This window comes from Sturnira hondurensis, unplaced genomic scaffold (genome assembly GCF_014824575.4).
Source record: "Sturnira hondurensis isolate 20B ecotype Veracruz unplaced genomic scaffold, ASM1482457v3 Scaffold0022566, whole genome shotgun sequence".
Lineage (NCBI taxonomy): Eukaryota > Metazoa > Chordata > Mammalia > Chiroptera > Phyllostomidae > Sturnira > Sturnira hondurensis.
This window is the reverse complement of record NW_028095197.1, coordinates 7,123,442-7,150,854: the sequence shown is the minus strand read 5'-3', so window position 1 is coordinate 7,150,854 and position 27,413 is coordinate 7,123,442. Positions and strand designations below refer to the sequence as shown.

The 27,413-nt window shown below is 51.5% G+C and overlaps 2 protein-coding genes across 6 annotated transcripts; one reads left to right on the top strand and one right to left on the bottom strand.

The window, feature by feature from the left end:
- Positions 1-13,560: 13,560 nt before the first annotated feature.
- Positions 13,561-20,815, top strand: CD72 (CD72 molecule). 4 transcript variants are annotated; one of them, XM_037035982.1, is made up of 9 exons: positions 13,561-13,801; positions 13,954-14,061; positions 14,645-14,716; positions 15,291-15,377; positions 15,717-16,049; positions 18,578-18,699; positions 19,336-19,439; positions 20,055-20,195; positions 20,475-20,815. In XM_037035982.1, exons 1-9 carry the CDS (start codon positions 13,720-13,722, stop codon positions 20,518-20,520), a joined length of 1,095 nt encoding a protein of 364 aa, XP_036891877.1. In that variant the 5' UTR covers positions 13,561-13,719; the 3' UTR covers positions 20,521-20,815. The 4 variants fall into 4 exon arrangements, with proteins under 4 accessions (XP_036891877.1, XP_036891876.1, XP_036891875.1 ...); XM_037035981.1 differs by having other exon boundaries at positions 13,562-13,801; positions 19,318-19,439; XM_037035980.1 differs by having other exon boundaries at positions 13,562-13,801; positions 18,578-18,726.
- TESK1 (testis associated actin remodelling kinase 1) lies at positions 20,762-25,675 on the bottom strand. Of its 2 annotated transcripts, XM_037035976.1 has the most exons (10): positions 24,857-25,675; positions 24,611-24,732; positions 24,433-24,481; positions 23,758-23,904; positions 23,313-23,395; positions 23,062-23,152; positions 22,735-22,818; positions 22,493-22,582; positions 22,244-22,358; positions 20,762-21,909 (listed from the first exon to the last, which is right to left on the bottom strand). In XM_037035976.1, the coding sequence occupies exons 1-10, from the start codon at positions 25,067-25,069 to the stop codon at positions 21,023-21,025; spliced, it is 1,881 nt and encodes a 626-aa protein (XP_036891871.1). In that variant the 5' UTR covers positions 25,070-25,675; the 3' UTR covers positions 20,762-21,022. The 2 variants fall into 2 exon arrangements, with proteins under 2 accessions (XP_036891871.1, XP_036891872.1); XM_037035977.1 differs by lacking the exons at positions 23,313-23,395; positions 24,433-24,481; positions 24,611-24,732; positions 24,857-25,675 and having other exon boundaries at positions 23,758-23,897.
- Positions 25,676-27,413: the final 1,738 nt, after the last annotated feature.

The following is a 27,413-nucleotide window of genomic DNA, read 5'->3' as shown; positions in this document are numbered from 1 at the left end:
CCTAGCGGACCACAGACCTGCAACAGACCCCACATGGTGGGATTCTGAGCTTTGCCGTCCACACAGAGCACCGCCCACTGCCTCGGGGAAGGCAGGGGTGGGTGCAGGAGTGGGGGCCAGAGCCCTGCTCCTCGGATGCTGGCACTGCTGCTAGAACAGCCCCAGAACTTACCCTCACAGCCACCCCACTCCCATCACCTGGAGTCTGCAAGCTCACCAGCCACTGACCTACTCTCTCCATGGACTCTACAACTGTGCTGCGCCCCCCACAACCTGTGGTCTAGGCCATGTCCCCGTAGGGAGATGCAGGTCGGGCTTGCCAGACCTGAGGGTTTGACGGGCAGAAGAAAGGGGAAGCTGAGGCTTTTACTTTCAAAATTATCAGAACCATGTGCCTGAGACCTGCCTGGTGGTCCCAATAAAAAGGGGGGCGTTTTCTGCATGTGCGCGCACACACACACACAGTAATCAGGGGTGTCCAACCTGTGACCCACAGGCTGCATGCACCTCAGGATGGCTATAAATGTGGCCCAACACAAAACTGTAAATTTACTTAAAACATTATGAGATTTTTTTTATTACATGTTGCAATGCATGTAATGTGTGGCCCAAGACAACTCTCCTTCCAGTGTGGCCCAGAGGTGCCAAAAGGTTGGATGCCCTTGCAACCCAAATGCCCTGGGGTTCCTGGACCTGAGGACCCCAACCTGTGCCTCCCCAGAAGAGGCCTTGGCTGCCGTTAAGAGCAGGCAGCTGGGACTGTGTAGGAGGGAAGATGGCTTTGGGGGCGGGGACCGGATGTGGGGAACCACTGGCAAGCGGGATGTGGGGTTCTGAAGGCTGCTGTGCTGAAGACCGCACAACGTGGCTGCGGCCGGGGGGAACTGAGGCCTTGATCCTGGAGGGGTGGGGGTTGGGGGTCCACCACCCAACTTGTGACCCGACAGGAATCGCAGCCGAGGCTTCAGACGACCCCGTTCAGACCGGCTCACCTCGCAGGGATCTGCAGCACCCTGGCCGGCTCAGGACCAAGCCCCAAGCGCCCCCGCGTGGCGTGACACAGCCTCGTCGCCACCTCTACGAAGGCTTAATGCTGCCGGGTCCGCCACATACCAGGAGATGAAGTCCCCATGCGCGCGTGTGTGTGGGGAGGGTGGGAGTGGGGGGCTACAGTCTAGCCCCCTCCTAGAGTCTAACCTGGGATGGTTGCTGAGTCCAGGCACTGTCGCTCCTGGAGTAGCAGCCGCTCCGGCGTTCGTAGAACGTAGCAGACTCATTGCGTGCGGAGCTGGATATGATTTGAACTTTGTTTCCCTTCATCTGCGAAGCCTGGATTCTCTGCCTTTTCTCTCCCTTGCAACCCCTTGATTTTTCTTACCTTGTCGATCAGTGAGGCTCATGACCTAACCTAGGCCCTCTCGACTTAACGCCAGGTCTGTGGCAACTTCCTAACTGATCCCTACGTCTTGGGAAGTAAGTTGGAGCAGCTGGATGCACTTCAAACACCTTCTGAGGGTCTCCTTGCCCCATCTCTCCAGCCGGCTTTGTCTTCCCTTGCCAAATACCTGGGAGTTCTCTCCCTTTCCACAGCTCCAGGTGCTTCCCTCAGTGGGCTCCCTTGCTTCACTGGTGTTTTATTCCGGCCAGAAGGAGGGCCCTGTCCCGAGCAAACTCCTGGAGAGCAGGTCCTTATTGGAAGCTCCTTGGACCCTTTGGGGCCCCAACTTTCCTCCTCTTCCTGTGATCCCAGCTGGGAGGATAGGGATAAGCCCAAGATCCAAAGAAGAAGGATCTTTGGGATGGTCAAATGTTCAATGACAGGAATTGGGGGGGGGGGCTCAAAAGCCATCCCAAGCCATCCAACCAAAGCCCCTCCAACTTTGGCCTTACTCTGTCCTCTGTGAAGATGAGTCTAAACTTCCAAGCTGGTTTTGGCTACAAGAAAGGTAACAGAGCTGGGACATGGCGAAAGACCGAGTCTTCATGACTTCATTGTGAAGCCCAGGGCTAGCTCTGCTTCCTGAACTTTTTGTTTATGTAAGCTAATACATTCCTTTATTGCTTAAGTCAGTCTAAGATTTTCAATCTCTTGCAACTTGGAGTTCCAACTTCCTAATAATAGCTTCTGTTTTCAAGTCTTTTGGAGATTATCACTTTATCTGCCAATAATGCTAAGAGTGCTCAGAGTGAGGGGATTCTGTGCATATAGCAGCCTTATGATGGCTCCCTTTCCACACCCCCTCTGATACGTCTCAGCTACAGGTGGGGAACTTGAAGTGGGCTCTGCTGAGCCCTTGGCAGAGAATATGAAGACACATTTCTAGAGAAGAGCCTCAGAGCCAAGAGCAAGGCAGCAGTTCCCAAGGCAGCCTGTTTCCCAGGAACAATGAGTGGCTTTGCTGAGTCTCCCCTCTTCTCCAAAAAAACTAACGGGAGGACTGAATTTCTCAGCTCTCGAGGCTGGGAAACGCAGACAAACCAGAGGGCAGAGACCAGCAGGAGGAGACAGTCAAACCCCTGAAAAAGGTGTGAAGCTCAAACACAAAAGAGGAAACTGAACTAGAAATGATAGTATCAGAACTAAAACTTTCCATAGATAAATAAAAGGAGAAGATGTCATGACTAAAACCCCAAAATAGGTCTAGAAAAGTAAAGACAAAATACCTTTAAATGTAACAAAAATGCGGAGACACAAGTCATGACGGTTAAAGACAGGCAATTGGAACAGGCCCAGGAGGCTGTGATTTCTCTTAAGTTCCCAGAGAACAAGGAACAGGAAAGAAGAAGTCATAATTCAGTAACAGATGAAATGTCCCCGAGCGAACTTTTCCTGAGCTCTATGGATATGGGAAATCTTAGCACATTTTCAAGCAGAAAGAAAGTTCTTGCTTTTTATCTGCTACCTTGGAAGTTAAAAGATTGCAAAATTGAATGTGAGTTACTGACAGAAAAGGCCTGTTACCCCAAGACCCAGCCAAGGAGTAAAGAAAGGTATCAGATTTGCAAAAATCATCAAGTATCTTATCTGAGACATACTTTTAAAGACTCTAGTGAAATAACAAACGAGTCAGAACAGGGACTTCAAGATAGGGGAAGATGAAGAGGAAAGAAAGCAGTGGGGAGCAACGAGCCATGACCTACTTTTTTCTATATATTTATAGTTCTATATATTTATACCATGTGATATGAATGCTAAATAAGGACTCTTGGCACAGATGGAACACAATGAAAGGGAAACTCTAATAAGTATTAAATTATTTCAATAAAACTCTGGAATCAGCTGGTGGGTACAAGGGGAAGGTAAGTGTTCCAGGATCAAAGATAGGGAGGGTGGGAGGGGCAGGGTTAAGGGCAGTGAAAGTAATCTAAAGACCACCTGTTTTGGCGGGGGGAGAAAGTAGCAGATAGGTAGAGTATGATGGAAATAGTTGTTGTTCTGTGAAACAGGGTGAAAGAGTCATGTGTGTCTATTTAAGAGAACAGGGCCAGGGACCACTAACTATTAACAGAATGGCAAACTCCAAATTGACAAGGGGGAGAATGGGTTGAATAGCTGCTCATTCAATCCTGAAAAGAAAAAGAAGAGCTTGCAACAATGTTGAGAAACCTAAGACCAAGTAAGATGGAAATAATCAAATATATCACTCATCAAAGTAAATGTGAGCGGACTGAATTCTTCCATTAAATTCTGTTATATTTTGTCGGATTTTGTTATAAATCAAATTCTGGTCGACATTACTTCAAAGAAACACACTTAAAGCAAAGTAATAAAGAAAGAGTCAAAATAAAGATGTGGGGAATGTATACCAGTCAAACAGAAAGCAGTGATAATACAGATCGCCAACCAGGGCAGTGGGTTACAGGTTGAAAGCGGTGTGAGCATCGGTTGGAAAGAGGCAAGAGGGACTTTAGGGGTGCGGGGAGTTTTCTGTATCTTGATTGCAGTGGTGGTTAGGTGACTGAATATCTTTATCAAAACTCACAGGACTGTCTACTTAAACTTGATAAGATTTATGGCATGTAAATTATAATAAAGGCAAGCTGGTTTTAAAAAGAACAAGATGATCATGTTCACAGAATCTAAGTGCTGAATGAAAAAACTGTAATACCAGGAACCGTCTCAATGACACCATCTACATCCCTGAAATGCCACAAAGGTAGCAAGTTGAAAAAAAAGGGCAGTACTTATTTCAATAAATCATAAAAAGAACAAGAAAAGAAACCAAAAGTAATCAGGATATAACAAAAACTGACATGAACGATATGGAACACAAGTGAAAATATTAAAGAGCAGGTGTAAAAAATGTTCTTAAAAGGGCTAATAGAGCAAACTTCGTACAAGCCCAAATAAGGGGGACAAATTAAAAAACAGACATGATTAGTTATAAGAAAGAAAACATCGTGACAGGGGGGAGAAAAAAATTATTAAAAAGTGTAACTTCAAATTTCTCATCAACTAATTTGAAAATCTATAGGGAATGGTTACATTTCAGTAAAAACACAAATTACCAAATTTGACCCAAGAGAACTAGGAAAGCTTGAAGAGTTCAACTTAACCTAGAAAAGACTAGAAAAGAAATATGATTAAAGGTCTACTTTTTGAAGAGACTGCATTCGAACAGCGCCACAGTGGAGTCCACCTAACCTCACATGATGATAACTTTTATGCCATTGAAACTGGTTAAGAACATAGGAAAGCTCCCATCCTCAATGCACAGAGCCAGCACACCATTCCTAACAAAAACTCTGAAAAGAGGAAAATTCCTTATATATAATGAAGACATTTTACTAAAACCTAACAGTACATACTGTTTTCAGTGGTAAAACACTAAAAAAACCTAAATTAAAGTAAAAATGTAGACAGAGCCTTGACTGGTGTGGCTCCTGGCCAGGGTGCAGGCCTGGGCTGCGGCTTCCGTCCCTGGTTGGGGTGGTACAGAAGAGGCGACCTATTGATGTTTCTCCCTCACATCGACGTTTCTCACCCTGTCTTTCTAGCTCCCTTTCCCTCTCTCTAAAAATGAATAAATAAAATGTTTTTAACCTGGCTGGTGTAGCTCAGTGGATTGAGTGTGGGCTGCGAACCAAAAGGTCGCAGGTTCAATTCCCAGTCAAAGCACATGCCTGGGTTGTGGACCAGGTCCCCAGTGGGGGCCACATGAGAGGCAACCACACATTGATGTCTCTCTCTTTCCCCTTCTCTAAAAACGAGTAAATATAATCTTTAAAAAAAATTAAATCTTTGAAAAAACAAATATACACTACAGTATTAGCAACTATAGTTACCACATTATACATTACATGCCTATGACTAATTTTATAGTATGTAAATTTAATCAAGAAACACACAGTACCCATGCAAAGTTACACAATATTATTAAAAGACATAAAGCTAGATTAGGACAAACAGAAATCAACCATTTCCTTGGATGGGAAAATATAAAAAGTTCAATTCTTCAAAAATTAAAGTATGTATCAGTTAAAATAATTCCAATTAATGTCTGAAAAAATAGTCAAGAAAAAATATTTTAAGAGAAAAAATAGATAAATTTGCCTATCCAAATATCAGAATGTACAATAAGGCCAGGTGGTCAAATCAGTAGGTAAAGGGAAAAAAGTTGATCAGTGGAATAAGTCAGGAATCCAAAACTAGGTACTTGGTTTTTGTTTGTTTGGTTTTTTTAAAGGTTTTATTTATTTATCTTTAGAGGGGAAGGAGAGGAGAGAGGGAGAGAAATATCAACGTATGGTCGCCTCTTGTGCATCCCTTGCTGGGAACCGGCCCGCAACCCAGGCATGTGCCCTGACTGGGAATCGAACCGAGATCCTTTGGTTCACAGGCCCGTGCTCAATCCACTGGGACACACCTGCCAGGGCCAAAACTAGGTATTTGTATAGATGAGAACATGGCGATTCAACTCACTGGGAAAAGGAAGGCTAACATAATAAATGGTCCTGGAACAACCAGGTGTCCTGAGCGCCTACTCTGTGCTAGGACTGTGCAGTAGTAAGGCTTGCATTCCAGTGGAGCAGTGGAGCCTGGTGGGTAAAAGCAGTTTCTCTTGCAGGACATTCACATCATCAGACCTGGAGGCAGTGTGAGACTGACTCTGGTACCATAATGGGTTCTGCCTTATCCCCACTCCCCCACTTGCCATCTGCCTTCCCTTTCTTGACTCCCTGCCCTGCTGACTCCAAGCTACAGCATTAGAAGCAGACAGCAGCCTTTCAGATTGTTGAACCAGCTCTTCCAATTGCATAATTGTGTAAGAGCATTCCCTGTGACAAAATTGAAAAAAGAATGTGTGTGTACGTATATGTATATGCACGTCCTAATGGCCCGTTTCTCTGATCCAGCCCTTTATTACTGATATATAATTGATACACAACACTGTGTACATTTGAGGTATACAATATGTTGATCTGATACATTTATATACTGCAATATGATTACCACAACAGAGCTAACACCTCTATGATGTCACCTAAGTATCATTTCTTTTATGTGGTGAGAATAGCTTGACTGAGCCTTGACTGACACTAGATGAAGGACATACAAATAATCATTGTCATCCTCCCAATTGTCCTTCAGGCTTGAAATATTTCAAAATAACATTGTTGGGGGAGAAAAATACGTGCAAAGGATCTAGTAGCAACAGAAGAACAAATCCAACTGGCTAAAAATACGAAAATATGTTCCAATTCAGTCAGGGACACACAATTTAACACAATAATGAGATTGCACTTTACATTCACTGTGGAAAACGGGGGCTCAAACCTGTCAGTGTATGATGTGCCCTCAGAGCTTAACTCTCTCCCCCCCGGGGTTGAGGTACTGGTGTGTTTATACCAGTTCTCAGTTGTTGAGAGCTGCTCTGGGGAGGCTGCTTCTGGTGACTGTACGTTGGGGTCCAGCCAGTTGCCAAAGAAAAGCTGCAGGCCACGGGGCTGGTGGTTGGAAGTCTGGCTGATATGTGCCAACGGGTAAGGCCTGAGGGGATGGGGATGGCTGGGACATGGAGTGCTCCTGCACTGCTCAGACTCACTCAGGTCTCTCATCGAGATCAGGCTGTTACTGCTTCTTTAAGGTCACAATTTCTTAAAAGGTGGGGGGAGGGAGAAGAGGAGCAAAACCGTATATCCCGGGAGGGTTAGTGAGACAAGCTGCAATCCCCACTGCTGTGGTTGGTCCACTGAGATTCTTCATTTTCTTCCTCTACCATCCCCACCCGGGAGATGCCGGTCGAAGTGTCTCGCCTGTGGGTAACCCAGACTTGCATTTCATGTGTCCTCATTACTGCACCCTTTTCAGGCTGTGGTGGCTGCAGGTGCCCATCTGTGGACAGCGCATGACTGGGCATGGAGCGCCGAGAGGCCCCCGTAGACCCCTGGCACACAGCCACGTCTGGCCCGCTCTCATTCTGTCGAGCAGCCCTAGTTCCTCATGATAATCAGGGTCAGTGACCCTGGACAGTGTGGTGAGCACCTGAGACGAGAGGGGCCAGGGCAACTGCTGAGTATGGGGGACTCCACTCCACACACAGATGTTGACTCTACTCGACCTTCCAACTTCTGCTCCCATTGCAAACGGAGTGGACATTTCCATACTCTCCCATTTAAACAGCTGAGACTGAAAATTTGAAAATCCCCTATTTCCAGGCCAGGCCACCCCATAGGCCACTGACTTGAATCATTTGCCCAATCAGCCGAGGTCAGAGGGGTTGGGGGCCACAAAATAGAATTTTGGAGGTCTAGGGCTGCCTCAGTAGGGGTCTGCCCCCTTAAAAAGGGCTGTAGGTGTGGCTAGCACATTGTGTGACATGTTTAGTAAAGGTGTTGTAGTCCTAAGGGACAGCCTTTTGTCATGGGCCCTCCTAGGGATGTGGTTAGTTCATAGTTAACTTACAGCTTACTGAGCCCGCTTTCCTAATTTGTACAATTGGGTTGGGCCCCAAAACGCTCGATGACTGCCCCTCCCCTCAAACTTCTCTACATAAACTCTCTCCACCTCATGCTTCTGTTTATTTTTGGACCCCAAATTTCATTTATTTAAAAAGATTTTATTTATTTTTAGACAGAGGGGAAGGGAGGGAGAAAGAGGGAGAGAAGCATCAACGTGTGGTCACCTCTCACGTGACCCCCACTGGGGACCTGGCCTGCAACCCAGGCATGTGCCCTGATCGGGTATCAAACTGGTGACCTCCCGGTTTGCAGGCCAGTGCTTGACCCGCTGAGCTACACCAGCCAGGGCCCAAAATTTCATTTCAATAAATGCTAGTTGTTATTATTTGCCTTTCAGAACCATCATTTCTGCCCTGCCTCAATGTCTGAATCTTAAGTTTCCCTTTCAGTGTATTTCATTTTTTTTAAAAAAGATTTTATTTATTTATTTATATTTAGAGGGAAAGGAGAGAGAGAGAGAAACATCAATGTATGGTTGCCTTCCAGGCATCCCCTGCTGGTAGTTGGCCTGCAAGGAACCAGCCTGCAACCCAGGCATGTGCCCTGACTGGGAATCGAACCGCGATCCTCTGGTTCGCAGGCCCGCGCTCAATCCACTGAGCTACACCAGCCAGGGCGTATTTCATTTTTTTAAAACAGCTTTGTGCCATCAGCATCTATGAATCTGCTTTTGGTGTCACCATTCAAGACAGGACCTGCCCTGGTTGGTGTAGCTCAGTGGATTGAGCACAGGATGCGAATCAAAGGGTCACTGGTTCAATTTCCAGTCAGGGCACACCCCCTGGGTTGTGGGCAAGGTCCCCAGTGAGGGCCACGTGAGAGGCAACCACACATTGATGTTTCTTTCCTTCTCTTCCCCCCTCACTAAAAAGAAATAAATAAAATCTTAAAAAAACAAAACAACAGGACCAAAGAGAAGCCTGGGGCAAGTCAGTGGAGACCTGCCTACTGGCACTCTTTGGCTTCTGTGATCAAGGGGATTCAAATCTCCTTATTAGTACTAGGAGATGGCTCCCAGTTCTCCTTCTTGACTCTGAAGCTACTTAGACTTTTAACGATACTTTTGCTAAAATCTACTCCTACTACATCTCCAGCAATCATATCCTCGACTTATGTCACGTATTGTTGAGACAATCCCATATCTTAGACAGAAATTTGTGATTTGCCCAAAGTCACATACTGTGGCCAGGGCTGGCTTCTTTATCTGTAATATCATGGAATATTACATATATATATAAAGGAATATTCATTCCTTTCCATCGTGCTTCTTCCACAGTTCAGGAGATGCATCCGCTGCTGCTATAATAAATTACTACACATTTAGTGGCTTAAAGGAACATAGAAGCTTCTCACGTCCCAGTCCTGTGGGTGAGAAGCCTGATGCGGGCCTCACTGGGCTAAACTCAAGGTGTCCGCAGGGCTTTCTGGAGGCCCGAGGGGAAATGTCTCCCTGCCTTTCCGGCAGGCTGCCTGCATTCCTTGGCTCATGGTTCCTTCCTCTGTCTTCAAAGCCAGCAACTTGGGTGGAGTCCTTCTCAAGTCAAACCTCTTGGCCCCTTCGTCCAAGGTCTAAGCTCTTTCTTCCCGTGGTCCTGAAAGCTTCTCCTTCTCAAGGAGACTCACGGGATTAGGCTCAACCTGCCAGGATAAGACAGGACACTCTCTGCACCTAAAGGTTCTTCATTTAACCAAATTCACTTTTTGTCAGGCGAAGTAACAAACTCGCAGGTTCTGGGGACTGGAGGGCAAACACCTTGGGGAGGCCATTATTCCACCTACCATGCCCTACCTGTAGACTCAGGCCTCCTAGCACCAGTGGTTCAGGTAATAAAGACAGATGCAGCCAAGCTGTCAGGGTATTGGGAGACTCCTTGACTTTCTGATGTTGGATGCATTTCACCTGTTTATCCAGATGACTCACTTAACCCAGCAAATTCCATTTTTTTTAAAATAAATTTTACTTATTGACTTTAGAGAGAGAGAAACACTGATTGGTTGTTCCACTATTCATGCATTTATTGGTTGATTCTTGTATGTGCCCTGACTGGGGATGGAACCTACAACCTTGGTATACCAGGACACAATAACCAACTGAGCTACCCAGCCAGGGCTAACCCAGCAAATTCTTTCCTCAGATGCCCTCACAGCTGGGCTCCCTCCTCCCGTCACCTTAACCACCCATTCCCTGGGACAAGCAGCAGAGGTCAGGGGAAGGCAAGAAATGGGCTTTGGTATTTGTCCTCTAGGGTCACAGGTGATATGATTGTCCTGGAGAAGCTGGTGATATGATTGTCCTGGAGAAGCTGTATGGCACTGGCCCTTCAGCTCCCTGAGGGCCTTTTTTTTCATTGCTTGTAGAGAGAGAGGAAAAAAAAAACACTGATGTGAGAGAGCAACATCAATTGGTTGCCTCCTATATGTGGTGGGACCTGAGATCAAACCCACAACCTAGGCATGTGCCCTGACCAGGAACTGAACCCATAACCTGTTGGTTATAGGATGACACTCCAACCAACTGAGCCACACCAGCCAGGGTACCCCTCAGTTCTTAAAAGCCCCAGGTGTTCCTGACATGTGGGCAGGTGAGGTGCGGCTTAAAGTGACAGGCATTGTTTCTGATGCCCAGTTTTAAAAGGTAATGAGTGTCGCCCTGGCTGGTGTAGCTCAGTGAATTGAGCACCGGCCTGCGAACCAAACAATCGTGGTTTGATTCCAGTCAGGGCAACATGCCTGGGTTGCAGGCCAGTTCCCAGCAGGGGACTCACGAGAGGCAACCATACACTAATATTTCTCTCCCCTTCTCCTTCCCTTCCCCTCTAAAGATAAATAAATAAAATATTTTAAAAAGAAAGGTAATGAGTGTCAATATTGCACAGACCCCACCTGACACACATGGGGAAGGAGAAAGATCCTGCTGTCATCCCTGTCTACGAAAGAAGGCCACCAGACAGTCTAGGGTAGAAGGGAACGCAGATGGTCGTAAGGAGATGTATAACCATCACCAAAAGAGTTAAAAAGGAGAGGGAAAGCCCTGGCTGGTGTAGCTCAGTGGATTGAGTGCGGGCTTGCGACCCAGACAATCTGGTTCGATTCCCAGTCAGGGCACACGTCTGGGTTGCAGGCCAAGTTCCCGGCAGGGGACACACCAGAGGCAACCATACATTGATATTTCTCTCCCTCTCTCTTTCCCTTCCCCTCTAAAGATAAATAAATAAAATCTTTTGGAAACAAGCCAAGCCTACCTAAGATGGCCAAGGCACCATGGTTGTGCAGTTCGGCAAACCCCGGGTCCACTGGGCACCCTCCTTTCTGAAGCCTCTCCAAGGGCCAAGCTAGGTGGCCTGCTGATGGATTCTCTCTTGAGCACATACTGGAAACTCGACTTTGGCATTTTACCTGGCATCCAACCCACGTTGACTTGCATTTGGTTCTGAAAACTGGGATATTACCTACAGTTTAACGTATTCCTGCAGTTGGTTTATACACACGCTGCCCCTGCCCCTGCCCGCCACAGGCACAAGTACCCTGGCTGCCCCCTCCCACCCAGCTGCACCATACTCCCACTCAAGTCTCACAGGCCTCTGAGGCCCCCAGGGAGTCGCCAGCACACAGCGGTCTCTTATCTGATGGGTGCCTGGGGGAGGGGACTGGGTTGCTGGAAACTTTAATCAAGCAGGGACAGTTAACAGCTGCGGAGACACCTTAGGAAACAGTGAACCATAAAAAAGGAAGTATTTGTAGAACCTGTCCCCCTGACCTTTTAAGCCTTCTCTGAAAATGACCAGTCATTCCCTGCTATGGAGAAAAATGCCAGCTATCACAGACGCCCTTTAGTCTACAGAATCCTTCGTGCTTAATCCTCGGTGCAGGCTTGGATGCCCACCTCACACAGACCTCTCTAAGGGGCCACAAAGACCTGGGGTTGAGGGCGGTGCGCTCGCACAGGCATACACCGACACGTGCCTCTCCCAGAGGCACTCCTCAGGTGACAAATGGGCACTTCTGCATCCGTGGGCGTTTTGTCTGGGGCGGGCTGGGTGCTGTTGGGCAGAACTCTCCACAGACCCACAGGCCACCACAGGGCTCCTCCACACCCCACTAATTAGTGTGTGGTGAGGCCCTCTTTTCCTCCTCCTCTCTGTTCCTCCCTGCAGCTGCAGGGCTGTGTTTCTGAGGGGGCGGACGTCACCCACTAGGGGTGGTTTTTCCTACCCTGTCCTGCCCCAGTTTCTTCCCACCCCTAGACAGAGGCCCCTGTGCAGTTACATTCCAGGTCACATCCTGGTAAGAGAATCAGGGGGCACCTGTGAACTGCTGCTCAGTAGCCACCTTCTTCCTTCCATTTCCCTCTCCTCCATCCGAAAGATCCTCATCACTGACAAGGGCCTCTCAGCCCCTGGTCTTTTCCCGTGAGCGCCCCTTTTTCCTCAGGGCTGGGTGTAAAGAAATAATATTGGGAACTTTCTTACTAGTAAAGTAAGAAAGAAACCAAAACCGAATCAAGAAAATGTCTCAGCTGCTCCAGAGTCTCCATGCCCAGCACTCAGCCCCTGCTTCATTGCTTTGCCTGGCTCCTGTTGTCTAAGAGGCTGCAGGCTTTCTTCATCTGTCAGCAACTCCTTTGCCTGCCTGCCCCCGACCACCACCACCCTCCCCCACAAGGGTACATGAGCAGTTGGTGCTGCAGGCTTTTACAGAGGTGCACAGGTTGGGGTTGCCTTCATCCTCAGCCCCAGCCCAGGCCTAGCCCAGAACCTCTGCTTCTTGGGACTGAGCTTGCTGGATCCAGCTTAGATGTTGGGACACAGGAGATGACAAGAGTCCAGCAGGAGGCAGGACAGGACCCAGAAGGGGTTGACTGGCCACAGTGATCAGTAAGGCAACAAGGGTAGACGTGGCCAGGGAAAGTCTGTGAAGAACAGGCGAGGGGTGTTTACACAGGAGACACGGTGTGGCCCCAAATTCTCTGCATCCTACAAAGGCTGCAGTTCCCAGGAAGGGCCTTGGAGTGAGGCTTCCTATGTGTGGGATCCTCAGCAGCTCTGTGGACCTAACGGCAGGAGGAGAGCTGGGTCCACCCTGAAAACCCCTAAACTGATGGGGAGATGAGCCCACAAAATCAGAGACCCTTTTCTGAGAACCAATACCTGCTGGAAACCCCAGATGAGAAGGAGCTAGGGCTCTATACTACAGCTCCCCAATCTGATGGGGAGGATGAACCCCGCCAACCACCGAGCAATGACTGAGGAGATCCTCTGGGGTCAGTGGGGCACCAAAGAGCTCTGATTACACAGGGAAAGCCTGTGGAAGAGGCAGCCAGGAGAGGAGCCACTGGGCAGAGCAGGGCAGATGATCAGAGGATGGACATTAGGAGCCCAGCACTGCCAAAGTGGGTCTGGGATACATAAGGTGGAACACAGAGAGGACACAGAGACGGGCCTGAGTAGTGGTCCTGGGCCACCCCATCCCCCCTCTCTGCTGACCCAGCCTAGATCCCTATGCTCTGGACCTCAGTTTCCCCTCCCCTGGCCCTCTGGCCAGTGCCCAGGATGCCATTCGCTTCACTGAACCCATCTGTCTGATACTTGCTCACGTCTTCCTCTTTTGTGACTAGAAGTCACAGGACAAAGCACTAAGCCGTACAGTCAGAGAGGAAACACAGCTGAAGAGTGTGGACCCGACAGCAGGGAGAGGGGCAAGGGAAGCTTGGTGCCAGTGGAAGGAGGGGAGTCGGGTGGGGCAGAGGTCCCCAGGACCATGGCTGAGTCTGTCACCTATGCGGACCTGCGGTTTGTGAAGGCTCCTCTGAAGAAGAGAATCTCCAGCCATTTGGGGCAGGGTAAGGGTGGAGGAGGGGTCTCCTGGATTCTGCATCCCCATCCCCTTCATGACCTGACCCCAACCCACCCCACCCCACCCCACCCCACCCCACCCCACCCCACAGATCCCCATATCCAACTTCCACCTTGGTCCCTTTTCTCTGCTCTACAGATCCAGAGGCTGACGATGATGGGGAACTCACCTATGAGAATGTCCAAGTGGCCCCAATCTCAGGGGGAGCCTCAAGCCTGGCTTCCTCTGGACCAGGAGACAAAGCTGGTATAGAAAGCCCAGGGGATGCGTGTTTGGAGAAGAGCTGTGTCTTGAGCTGGGGAGTCCACAGCATTCTTGGGAGGATATACCCTTGGGAAAAGGAGGAAAGTTCTTAAGAAAAAGCATGAGCCCTGGATAAAGGGCAGCCAGGAGAAGAATAAAGCTCCCAGGGGCAAGGTGGATCCCGGGCAGGGATGGGAGGGATCAGGGCAGCCCTGTGGGGAGATGAGTTCGAACGGAAAATGGGGAGTCAGAGGAGAGGGGAAGAGAGGGTAGCGAAAGGGATGTGAGAGAACATTCCTGGGAGAGAGTTTGGGTCAGGCGGAGAAAGCCCCAGCGGAAAAGATAAAGGGAGACTGGAGGACTAGTAGAGGATCCCGGTGGGGTGGGGAGCGGGATAAGACTCTGGAGGGACACGAGAAAATCCCGGAGAGTTGAGGAACTCCGCAGAGCGCTAAGGGAGACCTGGAGCAGTAGCACAAGACACCGAGGCGCCGCGCGGTGGAGGCGGTGGGTGGGTGGGTGGGGTGGGAGAAGGGGCATTTCCCGGGGCTTCCCACTTCTAACTGGACTCTCTCGCCGAGCGCAGGTCTTCAGTCCTCGCAGCCAACTGCGTCCTGGAGCACCGTGACGTCATCAGCAGCCAGGCGTTTCCTAGTCTGTGAGTATCACGCCCTCCCCGCACCGGGCTCCGCCGGCGGGGCAGGGCGGGGCCTCGGGCTCGGAGGCCCCGCCTACCTCGCAGACACCAACGGGGCTCTTCGGGGGCTGGGGGCGGAGCAATGTGCTGAACCTCTCTGCCACTCCGCTCCGCACCCGGCCCGACGCCGTTGGTGTTGGGCCACGGGGTGTGCGGGTTTGGTTCCTGGGGTTCCCGTGACCCTGTTCTCTGCCCATTTCACCCCCATCTTTCCGAAGTGTCAACCCAGATCCTCTTCCCACTCCATACTTAGAATGGTCCTCATTCACATACCGCCCTGCCTCAGTCTGAGTTGGAGATTTGATACCTCCTCCTAACAAGTAGTGCCTTCAGTCCCTAACCAGTAACAATTCCCAGCCCTTATGCTGGACCGTCTTCCCTGCGCTACTTGCAGAACTACTCATTGCCCGACAAAAACCACATGTCTGCACCGTGTCCTCTGGGGGAGGCTCTTTCCCGTGAACCCCTTCTCTCACCCCTGTTTATAAGCTTGTTCCTGGGACTCACTACCCCGCGTGCCACTTGCCTCCCTAAGGCCGTTCAGCCTTCTCGAAATACCTCCTCGGCCTGCTCCTCACCTGCCTGCTGTTAGGGATGGCTGCTGTCTCCCTGGGAGTGCGCTGTGAGTATGGCTCCGCCCATTTTCCACTTACCCTAAACGACTTTCTCTCAAAGAACTTTCTCCCCTACGCTCCCAACAACTTGCCTTTCTCAGCGGGGGCCTGAGTTACTACCACCATATTCTTAGTTTTTGGTCTGGTTTCCAACCAGGTCTGTTTTAGAGCACCGTGTCTTCCTGAATTAACCTCATCTAATCCTGTACTTCCTTGAGGTTTAGGCATCAGAGCTTATATGTCAGCCTGGGATGCAAAAAGCAGAGAAAGGATTGACGCTGAAGTCTCAGGGCCCCAGGGCACGGCTGAAGAAGATGTCATCCAAATCTCTCTTTATGGCCAAACAGATCTGCAGGTGTCTCAACAGCTCCAGCACATGAACAGGGTTCTGGAAGCCACTAACAGCAGTCTGAGGCAGCAGCTCCACCTGAAGATCACCCAGTTGGGGCAGAGGGAACAAGATCTGCAGGGGTCCAGGAAGGAGCTGGCCCAGAGTCTGGAAGCACTACAGGTGGAACAGAAGGATTGCCAGGCTGTCAAGGAGCAGTTACAGGCCTGCCAGTCCCACAGCAAGGCAACAAAGGAGACCTTGCAAAGGGAGGAGGAGCAGAGGAGGGTGCTGGAGGAGAGGCTGAATAGTATGCGGGACACAATGAGACCCTTCTTCACAGGCCTAACAGGTATGTGCTCTGGAAGAGGAGAGAGGGCAGGGTCTGCTGTGAGGGGTGTGTTGAAGCGAGGAGACGCTGGTGGCAGGGGTACAGGGGCCTGTCTGTCAGGGGGCCGTTGAGTTGTTGGGGCAATGAACCAGAGCCGTGGCTGGCATGAGCTGTGCAGCCTTAGCCAACAGGGAGAAGGATCAAGCTGCATACTGGGTTGAGGGGGGCTCACCCAGCTCTAAGGCAGATCTGTGGGGGAGAGGAGGGCAGCAGCAAGGCAAACCACACTGTCCAAAGCAACAAACTCCAGTCACATCCAGCTTGACGTCAGTGTCAAGGATCCAGGAACCCCTTGAATTTGGATGTGAGATAGGTTATTTGCACATATCCTAAAGAGAGTGTCTATAAGTTCAATTAGCTTTTGCTACATATGAGAGTCCCCAAAAGACTAAAATTTGCTGGTTGACAAGGTGCAGTCTGGTGCTGGATAAGGCAGCTGAAGCTCTCAAGTATGGGTGACAGAGTGAGGTAGGCGGGGATAATGTGGGAAGAGAACTGGGGTGAATTGTTCCTCCAGCCAGGATATGGGGGTGGCAGAGATGGACACATCAAAGGCGAGGGGCTGTGGCAGAGCAGGCTGATGTTGGAGGCAGGCTGCCGGGCCCAGGAGGACTGGATGTTCCTGCACTGGTTATCTGTGGTCGATGCCGGGCTCAATCTAGCTCAGGGGCCATCTGGATGTTCCCCCAAAGCTTAAGACAGTGAGATTATGTGCAAACACCTCCAGCCCCCCCTTTTTACTTTCTTATTATCTGTGACCCTCAGTTCCGTACCAGTGCCACCCCCAGCTCCACAGCTGCACCCTAGAGCTCAGCATCCCAAACTGCTGTTCCCTGGGAGGGCGGTTTCAGGGCTCCACTCTGACTGCAACTGCCCCTGCTCCAGGGTCTCCCCACACTTCTGCAACCTCACTGAGGTCTCCACCCCATTGAGTCCCCTGCTTCCTCCCTTCCAGCAGCTGTCACCTGTCCTCACTTCTCTCTCTACCCATCTTGCCCTCGAGGGATCCATCACTGCGATCACTCACTCCTTTGTTCTACCGCTCTCCTGGTGCACCTGACTGGCAGTGTCTGAACTCTGGATGAACTCAACTGTCCACCTTGCCCAGGCCCGCACCCAGGTGCAATCATTCTGTTTAGTGCCACTGAAACTCCAGTTTTGACCTCATCTGAGGCCTCAGCATTGCTTGGTTACCTTGCTGTCCATAATGACTGCTTACCCTACTACCCTCTCTCTTGCTGTCTGCAGATGCCCTGCTCCACCAGAGAGGAGTTCCCTCCATTTCCCCCATCAAGTCCATATACCCATTTATACCTTTGCCCAGCTGCATCCCTTGGAAGGATAAAAGCAACAGCTTGCTGGATGTTTTTCCTGAGCATCCCCCACACCGCTGTTCCACTCTTCATACCGTGGCCAGGGTAGCCCTTTAAAAACAAAAATATGATCCTGCCATCCCAGTGCAGAACATGTCGTTCCAGTTTGTTAGTTAATCAAAAGTTACATAATACATTATATGTCCAGCATGGTGCCCAGGAACTTGGGATGTAGCCAGTGAACAAAATTCCTATGTGTAAAATCCTACGTTGACCTTCTCTTTATATATATATATATATATAATATATATATTTATATATATATATTATTTATATATATAAATATATTATATATATATAATATTATATATTGCTTAACATGGCCTTCAAGGCCCCTGCCTGCCTTTCAGCATGCCACTTCATCGCTCGCCCTTTTCTATTTGGCTGCACCAACTCCTTTTTATTCCTTTAAATGACTGATTTACAAGGTGCAGTCTCGTGGTGGGGCAAGGAGAATAACTCATGCAATGGAAAGAGGTGGGTTGAGCTCAGGAGCACAGACTGAGGTGTGGGATGTTAAAGGGGATGTTTATTTCTTACGGTCAGGAACAGAGAAAAAAGAGACATTTTGAGGTGGAGGGAAGGGAAAGAGAATTTACATCAAGTGCTTGGCAATTTCAGCAAAATAGGCACCAAGGTTGTCTACTTGTGGGAGAGTAGAGCGGGGAGGAGGTGGCTCGCAGCCTGAGAGTGTGGGGGAGTTTTCAGTGTGCAGCGTGGGATGCTTTCGGGAGCTGAGGAGGGGAAGGAGAGTCCCGTGGACTCTCACGCTAGCAACACTTAGGGGGGCCCAGGTGAGGTTAGCCAAAATTGGGGGTGGGATGCGTGGGGAACTGTTATTGTTCAGAAATTGGGAACCGTACCACCAGCCCTATTAAAGTAAACCTCACAGGCTGTTAAGGAGTGAAGTTGTTGAATGTTAAAGGCTTTTACTAAGTATACACAAGCTTGGCATTTTCAGAAAGATTGCCATTTCCAGAAGTCAATGACGGCGCTGAGACTAGACCTAGGGGAGCCGTGCTAGCAACTAGATTGCTGAGCGGTCACTTCCATTCCGAGTGTTGAGCTCTCCCTTCTGGATCTGGGCTGTATTGTCACACTCTTTCTGTTTTTTAGATACCTGCTGTCCCATGGGATGGACACTGATGGAGAGGAAGTGCTTTCACATCTCACCTGTTACGAGAAGTTGGGAGGACAGCAGAAGCTACTGTAATACTCTGTCCTCCAGCCTGGCCATAGTTAGTGACTATGACTATTTTTTTGCAGTAAGCATACCTGTATTGACAAACTGTCGTACTTTTAAGGGACTTACATCGTCAGGAATGGCAGTGCCCACGTAGCGTGCATTCCTTTTCCATGCGGCCGCTCAGCACAGCACTCCAGGCTACCCCTACTGATTAGAGCTGGCATAAGAATTGACTTCTGAACCATCTTTACTATTACCTGTTTCTCAGGTCAGCTTTCTGGGCTAACAGATTCTTCAACTGTCATGACCCCTCAGGCAGAGGCCTCAGGCCTGGTGGGCTAGACTGTAGGGACTGTGTCCTTGTGGCCATTCTGTGTACCACAGCAGCCCACAGAATGACTCCCATCCAAAGGCTGGTGGAAGTCCTTATCCCCCTGAGGGGAACTGAAGGTTGAGCCTGCGGCTGCATGGCGACAGTTGGAGGGTGCAGGGACAGGTCACTGATGAGCTGTGTCACGCACCAAAGATGGGCAGTCCTCTCCTCAAGCTCCTAGGTTTCCCTAGAGTACTTTTTCTTCCATCAGCCCAGGTCCCTTTTTGCACCCTCACCTCCATTCCACTGCTGCTCCTCATTCCCCACACACCTTGGTGTCTCTGAATCTCCCCTCAGGGTTATTATTATCAGCAGAGCAGCTTATCTAAGGTGTTGGAAGAAGTTCCTCAGCCTGATTCATATTGGATTGACACCACGTCGAAGGACCAGAGATGGAGCAATGGCAAAAAAGTCCATGGGTAAGTTTGTTAGTGCTTTCGGATATCTTCAACTTCATAGGCCCTTCATAAAGACATAGTAATGAGATTTCTCTTTAGCTCCTGCTCCCAAACCTTTCACAAATCAATATTGTAATTGCCTACTTGTCCATTTCCTCTATGGACAAGTAGGGCATTCTTATTCTCTAGTCTATCCCCAGTACCTAGTGGTCCCTGGCACATGCTTTTATTTTTATGTCCTCTTTCAGGAGAAGCTAGGGCTTCATCATAGCTAATGAACCCTGATATTCTAACCTCCTGTCTAGGGCCACTTGGGGCACTAGAGTTGTCCCAGGGAAGTAAGGGGGCAGTGGGGTAACTGTGAGGTTTGACCCCAGGGACCCTGACACAGGATGGTCACCTCCCATGTTCCTAACTTGAGTTTCCATTTTTAAGACCTTGGGTCACTCTTCCCTCCTCTGGCCCTGAAGCCTTTTCAGGTTGGAGTCTAGACATCTGTCCCTGAAACACCCAAACATGGCCTTAGGCAGGTGGGCTGACTTAGGACTTGGGCTTGTTTTATGTAGGGCAAGGGGAGAGGAAGGACGGGAGGGCGGGGGCCGGAGCTTATCCCAGTTCTATTTCACTGCTCTTTAGGTATAATTCTCAAAACCAGCAATGTCCCAGGATACAACACAAGACACGATTCAGATGGATAACATACCAGGAGTGTACTAATTCTCTTCCCTGCATCTGTGAGAGGGAAGTTGTTAAGTGTCCAGATCAGCACTTAGCTGAGTAAGTGTGCGTAATGGGACTGAGGCTTGGGAGCCTGCGGGGACAGGGACTCAGCTGGTCAGGGGGTGGGGCAAACTTGTTCCTGGGAGCGGGTCATGCCCACTGCCTCCAGGAGCTTGGTATGCTTATATAAGGGGCTATGGCCCAGGGAGAGGGGGAGGGAAGACCTGGGAGTTGATGGGAGGCTGGTGATGTGACTGTCCTGGGAACTGGGGTGAACTGGATGAGGTTCGTAGTGACACTCAACTGCAGAGCTCATTGACAACTTTGCTCTTCCAGATACTCACGCCAGCAGGAGCCTGTGCCCCTTGTCCCTAACTTGTAGGCTCGGGTTCCATGATGATCTCCCTCCAGCGTTCCCTCGCTCTGTGGGGACAGTGCCCTGCCAAGGACTGATGTAGCCCAACACTTCCAGGCAGCCTGCTGCCTGCTTGAAATCCTGCCCCCGAAACTGCACTGTTCCTGGGAAAAGGGTGCAGAAAGCCCTAGAAGAGATTTTGGCCTCCTCAAGAACCTCCCATGGTGGAATGGGGGGTCGGGGGAGGAGGGCGCGTGGCCTGAGTGGATAGGGGCAGCCCGGAGCCAGCCAGGCAGTTTTATTGAAATATTTTTAAATAATTCGCATGTGTTAGTCTTATGTGTCAGCAATGCTCTGTGATCCCCACGGGAGAGCAAGCCCAGGGGCTGGATAGGAAATGTCTGTTCCTCGAGTCCATGCTGAGGTTCCATATACGGAGCAGCTGGTCAGCCCTTCTGGGGCTGGCACTGTCCAGCACGTGCGCTGTCCTCACAGGGCATCCTGAAGGCCAGTGTTGGAGGCCCCACTGCTAAGAGCGTGCCCCAGGCAGCTGAAGGCTGGGTGTGGGTGGCTTGGCATGGTGCCCTCGGTGGCAGAGGAGACTGCCCGCCTCACAGTTCAGGTTGCGGTAGCGGGCAACGGCTGGTGTGGGGCGGGGGCACATGGACAAGAAGCCAAAGCTGAAGGGGCCCAGGCAGCAGCCCGGGCAGGGTAGTCCCTCGTCGGGCTCCCGAGGAGCTGAAGGGGGCGGCGAGGGTTCTGTCCGCTCCAGAGCCGCTGCCCGGGGCAGGCTATGCTGGGCCCGGTTCCAGGGCTCCCCGGCCCAGCCCTGAGGGGAGTTCACCACCACAGCTGGGGGGTTGTTGTTAAGGGGAGGTCCTGATCTAGGGGACCAGGGCTGGGAGGCTGATGAGCAAGTGCTGATGAAGTTGTCTGTGGCCACGGCCAGGGGCAGCTGGAGAGCTGGTCCTGGGGGTTCTGGCTCAGGGCTACTGCCCTCACACTCCATCCTCTCTTCAGCTGAGGGGCCCACAGCAGGGGGGCCAGGACCTGGCAGTACTGTCTCCATACGTCGGGGGAGCTCAGGGGATGACGGTAATGAACGGCAGCGACGGGCAGGTGTCCCGGGCTGCAGTAGGGTCTCTGGAGTGGTCACCAGGGGCAGCTGGGTGGGGAGCAGAGGTGATGGCGGCACAAGGGGCAGGGGAGCCACCGGCTTGCTAGGCGTGTCCAGGAGCTTGATCTTGCCACCCCTGAGGTCTTCCCGTAGTGAGAAGGGGTTGACTCGAGTCAGACTGTCCCCCCAGTTGGGGGGTGATTCTGGTGATGGAGGCAGGAAGAGGTCTGACCGGCTTCGGGAGAGCCGGGGGTCTGGCCTGGGAAGCGTGGCAGACGGACCCCCTCTTGGAACAGACCCTGTTGACAGAGAAGTCTGTGATCACTGTTCTCAGCACTGACAGCTTCCTGAAGGTCTCATTGTTTGCCAGGAGGCTGGCAGGACTAGAGCTTACAAAAGGGTCTGACAGTGTGCTCTGGAGAGGGAGAGATAACACCGCCAGCCACTCTTTACCTTTTTTCTTCTTTTCTTCCTTAAGGCTCTAGAATTAGAAAACTGTCTTCTTTGAGATGTCCTCTCACCCCACTTCCATCCCCAGCCTTCTCAACTAACAAGTATTCTTAGCCTCCTTCAGATAGTTCCCTGAACTCTAAGCAAAAGGACTCCAGTTAGGTCAAGGTCATGCTCACTTACCCTGATTGTGTGTCAGGGGAGCCCTGGTGAGGGGGGCTGGCTCAGACAGTTGGTCTAGGATCCATTCCAGGTGATGGGTGATTTCAATGAAGGGCGCACGAGCACTAGGTTCCATCTGATGGGTAGAGACAGGGGCAGGTTCACTCAGTGCTCCTAAAGTGGGTCCCTGAGTTCTCCTCCCATCACCTGGGACAGGACAGCCTCGGAAGCTGATGGATAGGGCAGAGGGCAGGCAGGGTGGGCTCTTACACTGCAGCAGTGAATGGCCAGCAGCAGGAAAGGCAGTGGGCAGTCATCCCCTACCAGGGTCCGGAAAGCGGGCACATCTAGGCCAAAGTCCTGCAGGGACAGAAAGGAAGGGCCCCTAAGTCAGCGTTCCTCGGGTTCTCCTTTGGCCTCCCAATCAGGACCCCAAGCTCCAGGGAACCCTTCTTGGTAATAAGTTGCCCAGTCTGGAATCCCTCCTGTTCAAACCTGGAGACATCATTCACCTCGGTACGGGGTAGGTAGTCAGGGTCCGCGGGTACTCGTGCGATGAGCTCACAGAGGATAATCCCAAAGGCAAAGACGTCGGCCTGGGAGGAGGAGATAATGTCAAGGGCAGGAATTGGCAGTTTTCATGCCATAATTCTGTTAGAATGTGTCCAAATTCATGGGGGGTCTTGACAGTTTCCATGTGTCAGGGGGGTGCCTGTCAGGGGCAAGGGGAGGGGGTCTTGAGGCCCTCCTAAGAATCTGGTAGGGCTGTTGAGGACCTTGGGGTAGGGACTTATAAGAGTATCTCAAGGGTCTCTGGATCTGAAGGGTTGATGTCTCACCTTCTCATCATATAGCTCACCCCGCAACACCTCTGGAGCCATCCAATACGGCGAACCCACCACAGCCAATGGCTCCTTTCTTTCCCCTTCCCTGCAGGGCAGGGGCAGTGGTCAGAAGCACCCCACTCACACAACATCCTCAAACAAAACAGGATGAGGTCAGCCCCGTCCCCACCTCAGGGGAAATGTCCCTGGGGGCTTCACTTAGAGGGGCCTTCTGGGAGGTTTCGGGGCAGGAGCATTGAGCTCACCTATACACAGGAATCTTCTCAGCCAGCCCAAAATCTCCCACAACGGCTGTGAAGCTTCGGTCTTCCCGACGGATCAGACAGTTCTAACAGACACATAGAGTACCCCCACACTTATCACTCTCTGCTCTTTGATCTCCCGATCTATAACCCAAAGCTCTGTCACTCCAGAATAACCCCAACCCTTGCCAAGTTTTCCAATATACCCCAATCTTGCATCATCCATCGCTCCATCGCTCCCATCGCTCCCATCCAACATCATCCATCGCTCCAAACACAGAGTGGTACTCAACCCCTGAGGGCACACTCCCTCACCCCAGCTCCCCATTCCCCATTGGCTTGCTTCTCTAACATCTTAATATATTATCCACATTCCAACATCCATGGGCTAGTTACAACCCAATAGTCTCAATCCCCTTTCGTGCCTCGACCTCTCTGGCCAGCCTACCTTGGATGTGAGGTCTCGGTGGAATACACCTTTGGCGTGCAGGTACCGCAGGCCATGGGCGATGTCCAGAGCCAGGCGGAGCCTGACAGGCCAGGATAGAGGTTCGGGGGAGCTGAGCAGCTGTTCCAAGGTCCCTCCATTCATATACTGGGGCATAGTGAGAGGAGAAGGAGAATGAATATCAAAGTTTCATTTTGTACTCTAGTCTCCTACTTATAAGCCAGGGGACACTCAGGAGGATCACAAAGGTCAGAAGGGAAGGGCCTGTGCTCCAAGGTCCTAAATTAATCTTCTAGGACTGTCCTATCCAATACATGTGCAAGTATTTAAAATTAAATTATTAAGTTTAAATAAAATTAAAGGTTCAGTTCCTCAGACTAGCGAGAGTTCCAGTGCTCCCTAGCCACATGTGGCTAGTGGCTCTAGTTTTGCACAGCACAAATACAGAACATTTTCATCACTGCGGAAAGTTCTGCTGGACAACACTGTTCTAGAGAATAGAGGGTGAGAACAGCTGAGGCCGTTTATTTGTGGTTTGCCCAAAGGGAAGTTTGAGGAGGACTCCGTGGGAGGTCCTGCTGCCTTTCACTATTCCTCCATAGAAGCACCAGGTCGTGCGTGACTCTCTCTCCCCTTGGCGGCAGTGGGTGTCCCTCCTTCCTGGCCCATCCTCACCTCTGTAAGAGCGTGCAGCTGTCCCTGGTGCACACAGACCCCCATGAACCTGGAAGAGGGGAGGGAAGATAGGAGGGTAGGCTGTAAGAGACCCAGCTTCTCCGCAGCTCCCACTCTTCCAGCGGAATCTTTCCCCTTCTCCCAGCAAGCTTCCCAGCAAGCGGCTGGAGCCGCTCACCTTAAGATGTTGGGGTGCCGGAGCCGGTTCATTAGCTGCACCTCCCGTAGTGTGTTTCCCCGGTTACTGGGGAGCCTGTTCATTTTCAGCACCATGACTTGCCCTGACTGTCGGTGCCGAACCTGGGGGTGTCAGGGGAAGGTGAGTCCGGGACAGGTCGGACGAGTCGTCCGCGTCCGGGTCCACTAGCACCAGCCCCTCGTCTAAGGCTTGGTCCCGCCCCTTTGCTCTCTCTACCGGTCCTACCTTGTAGACCTCAGAGAAGAAGCCGGCCCCGATCTTCTCCGCGCAGTGGAAATCGTCCACGCGCGCCAGGCTAGACACAGCGCTGCGGAGAGCCCGGTAGGAGGAGGGGCGGCCCCGGCCTCCACCCGCGCCCCCCGGTCCTGGGGGCCCCTCCCCCGGCGCCTCTCCGGGCCCGGGCCCAGGGCCCCGTTGTGGGGGACGTTCCCCGGCCATGGCCGGGCCCCCAGCCCGGGCCTGCCTCACATGGCAGGGTCCCCGGGGCCCGGGCAAGCCGTGCTTGCCATGGGCGCGGGCCCAGCCCGATCCGGGGCGCCGGGACTCTCGCTCCCGCCTAGGAGAATGGAAGATCTGCCCAAGATCCTGGGCCCGCCCCCGCCGCGCCGGCTTGCTGGGCCCGGGTGGACGCCGCACCGCTCCGCTCCGCGCTGGCCTGGGCCTGAGCCGGGCGGTGGCGGTGGCGCTCCCGGGCGCCGGCGGGCAGTCGGGCTCCCGACAGGCGGAGGCTGTCGGGCAGGAGGCGGCGGCGGGCTGCTCGGTTTCACTGCTGGAGCTCAGGCTCAGCGGCCTGCTGGGGGCGGGGCTGAGCAGGGCCACTGCTTAACTCCTTGGAGCCCGGCCCCCAGGCAGCGGCCACGCCCCCTCAGGTACGCAACCTCAACGGTTGGCGGTGACGCCCTAGGCGATGGGTCGGGGCGTCGGGGTCAAATAAGTTCGGGCTCGAGCTGAGTAACTGAAGGGCGTTAAGGGCTGATTGTGCGTACGTGCAGTTCAAATGTCTTTTGCTGCTCGAGGACTCTTTTCTCCCCTCCCACCTTCAGGTCACTGTCGGTTGAGGGCCGGGCTTGGGAAGCCGCCGGATTCCTGGGCTCCATGGACCAGCAGGGCAAAAAATTAGACCCCTCATGGCCAATCAAAGTCTAAGGCGGCCCAGCAACCTGCCCGCCTTCCTGGCCTCCACCTTGGCCCACCCTACCCATTCCCCATGTTTCCACCCCTACACCGTAAACCTCGACTCCCTGAAACTTCCTTCTCCGGCGGCTGTGAGCCCTCGGCCAGCCCATCCCTAGTGTGGCCCCAATTCCTCCTCAGTCCATCCCATTCTCCTCGAATAAAGTTCAAATTTCAGAGCCTCTTCCTTGTGACACAGCCTTGGCCTTCTTACTATTTCGTCCAAACGACCCTTTTTCTCAAAGGAGAAATCTCCACCTGCAGGGAAGCCCCTCCTTCCACGAGATCCCACCCCTTGACCAAGCTCCGCCCCTCAAGGGCCCCTTCCCCTCCCGGACCCCTCTCTTCCTCAGTGAGACACCTCCCCTTCAGAGGGACCTTGCGTCAGTGTCACACTGCTAACGTCAGAGTGTAGCAGAACCTGTCAGTGCCTCACTACGTGGGACACGTGGTGAGACCCCACATCTGAGTGACTCCCCCAGTCATTGTGACCCTTCCTCTCAACCAGACTCCTCCCCCCCCCAGTGTGGCCCCGCCCTGATTAGTGTGACCGCTCTCAGCAGGTTCCGCCGTGCGTCAGGTAGGAAACTGATCTGCCTTCCTCAGGCTGGAGGAGGAGCTGCAGCTGGCTTCTAAGTCGGCACAGAGCCCTAAATGTGCACTCAGTGTTTCGGGACCCTGTGCACTCGCCGTACCCGACGCGTTTTCTTCCGGTTTTCTTCGGGTTCGTCCGGCGAAATAGCCAATCATCGCTAGGAGTGGGGGACTTCGCTCGATCCCGGCGACAGCGCCCAGACGAGCGGAGGGGGCGTCGTTGACCGCCACCTAGCGGTGGAATGGAGGGCGGTGGAAGTGGAGGCTTCGGGCCTCGGCATGAACGGGCCGCTACAGAGCTTGAAAGAGCGCGGCCAACTCCCTTCAAAAATTCCAAAGTACTGTATTTCTATTTCTGTGGTAAGCTGAAAATTAGAGACCTGTCCCATGTTTATGAGAGCTGGGACCAAGTACTTTGACAAGAGCTAGTGAGAAAATAATGAAGACAGTCTTGAATTACAAAGGATGCACTGGGGCCGGGAGAAGGTCAGAGGCTGTCTCGGTGAGGTTTTGCCCAAGTTTGGAGGGAATGCCAGGAGAGATGCACAGCCCTTCCAGAGCCAGTGGTGACGGGCCAATGTGGAGAAGCCTGTGCCTGGATCGTGTTCATCATACTCATTCTTCCAGAGGCAGTTTGTTCTCAGCAAAACAAACTCATTCGTCACTGTAAATTAATGTTAACATCTACAATGATTTAATTAGTAAATTTGCTTTCTATGGAAGTATGAGATCTGTAAGTATTAGGAATTAATGCCTCATTTTGTTTAAGTAATATCATAATAGGAACTTTAATGGACACGTATATGACCCTTTATGTAAGTTTGAGAATTACTACTGTTGATGATAGTAATTCCAAGCCGAGGCACCAGGTTCCTGCTTAAGAAAGATAACTGGTGGTTACCTGGAGCAGGGAACCTGGTTAGGAAGGAGGCTCTGACAGTGATTCAGCTGGGAGAGGATGAGGGACTGAACTGAGGTAGGGATCATAGGGAAGAAGAAGAGGAAACACCCAAGT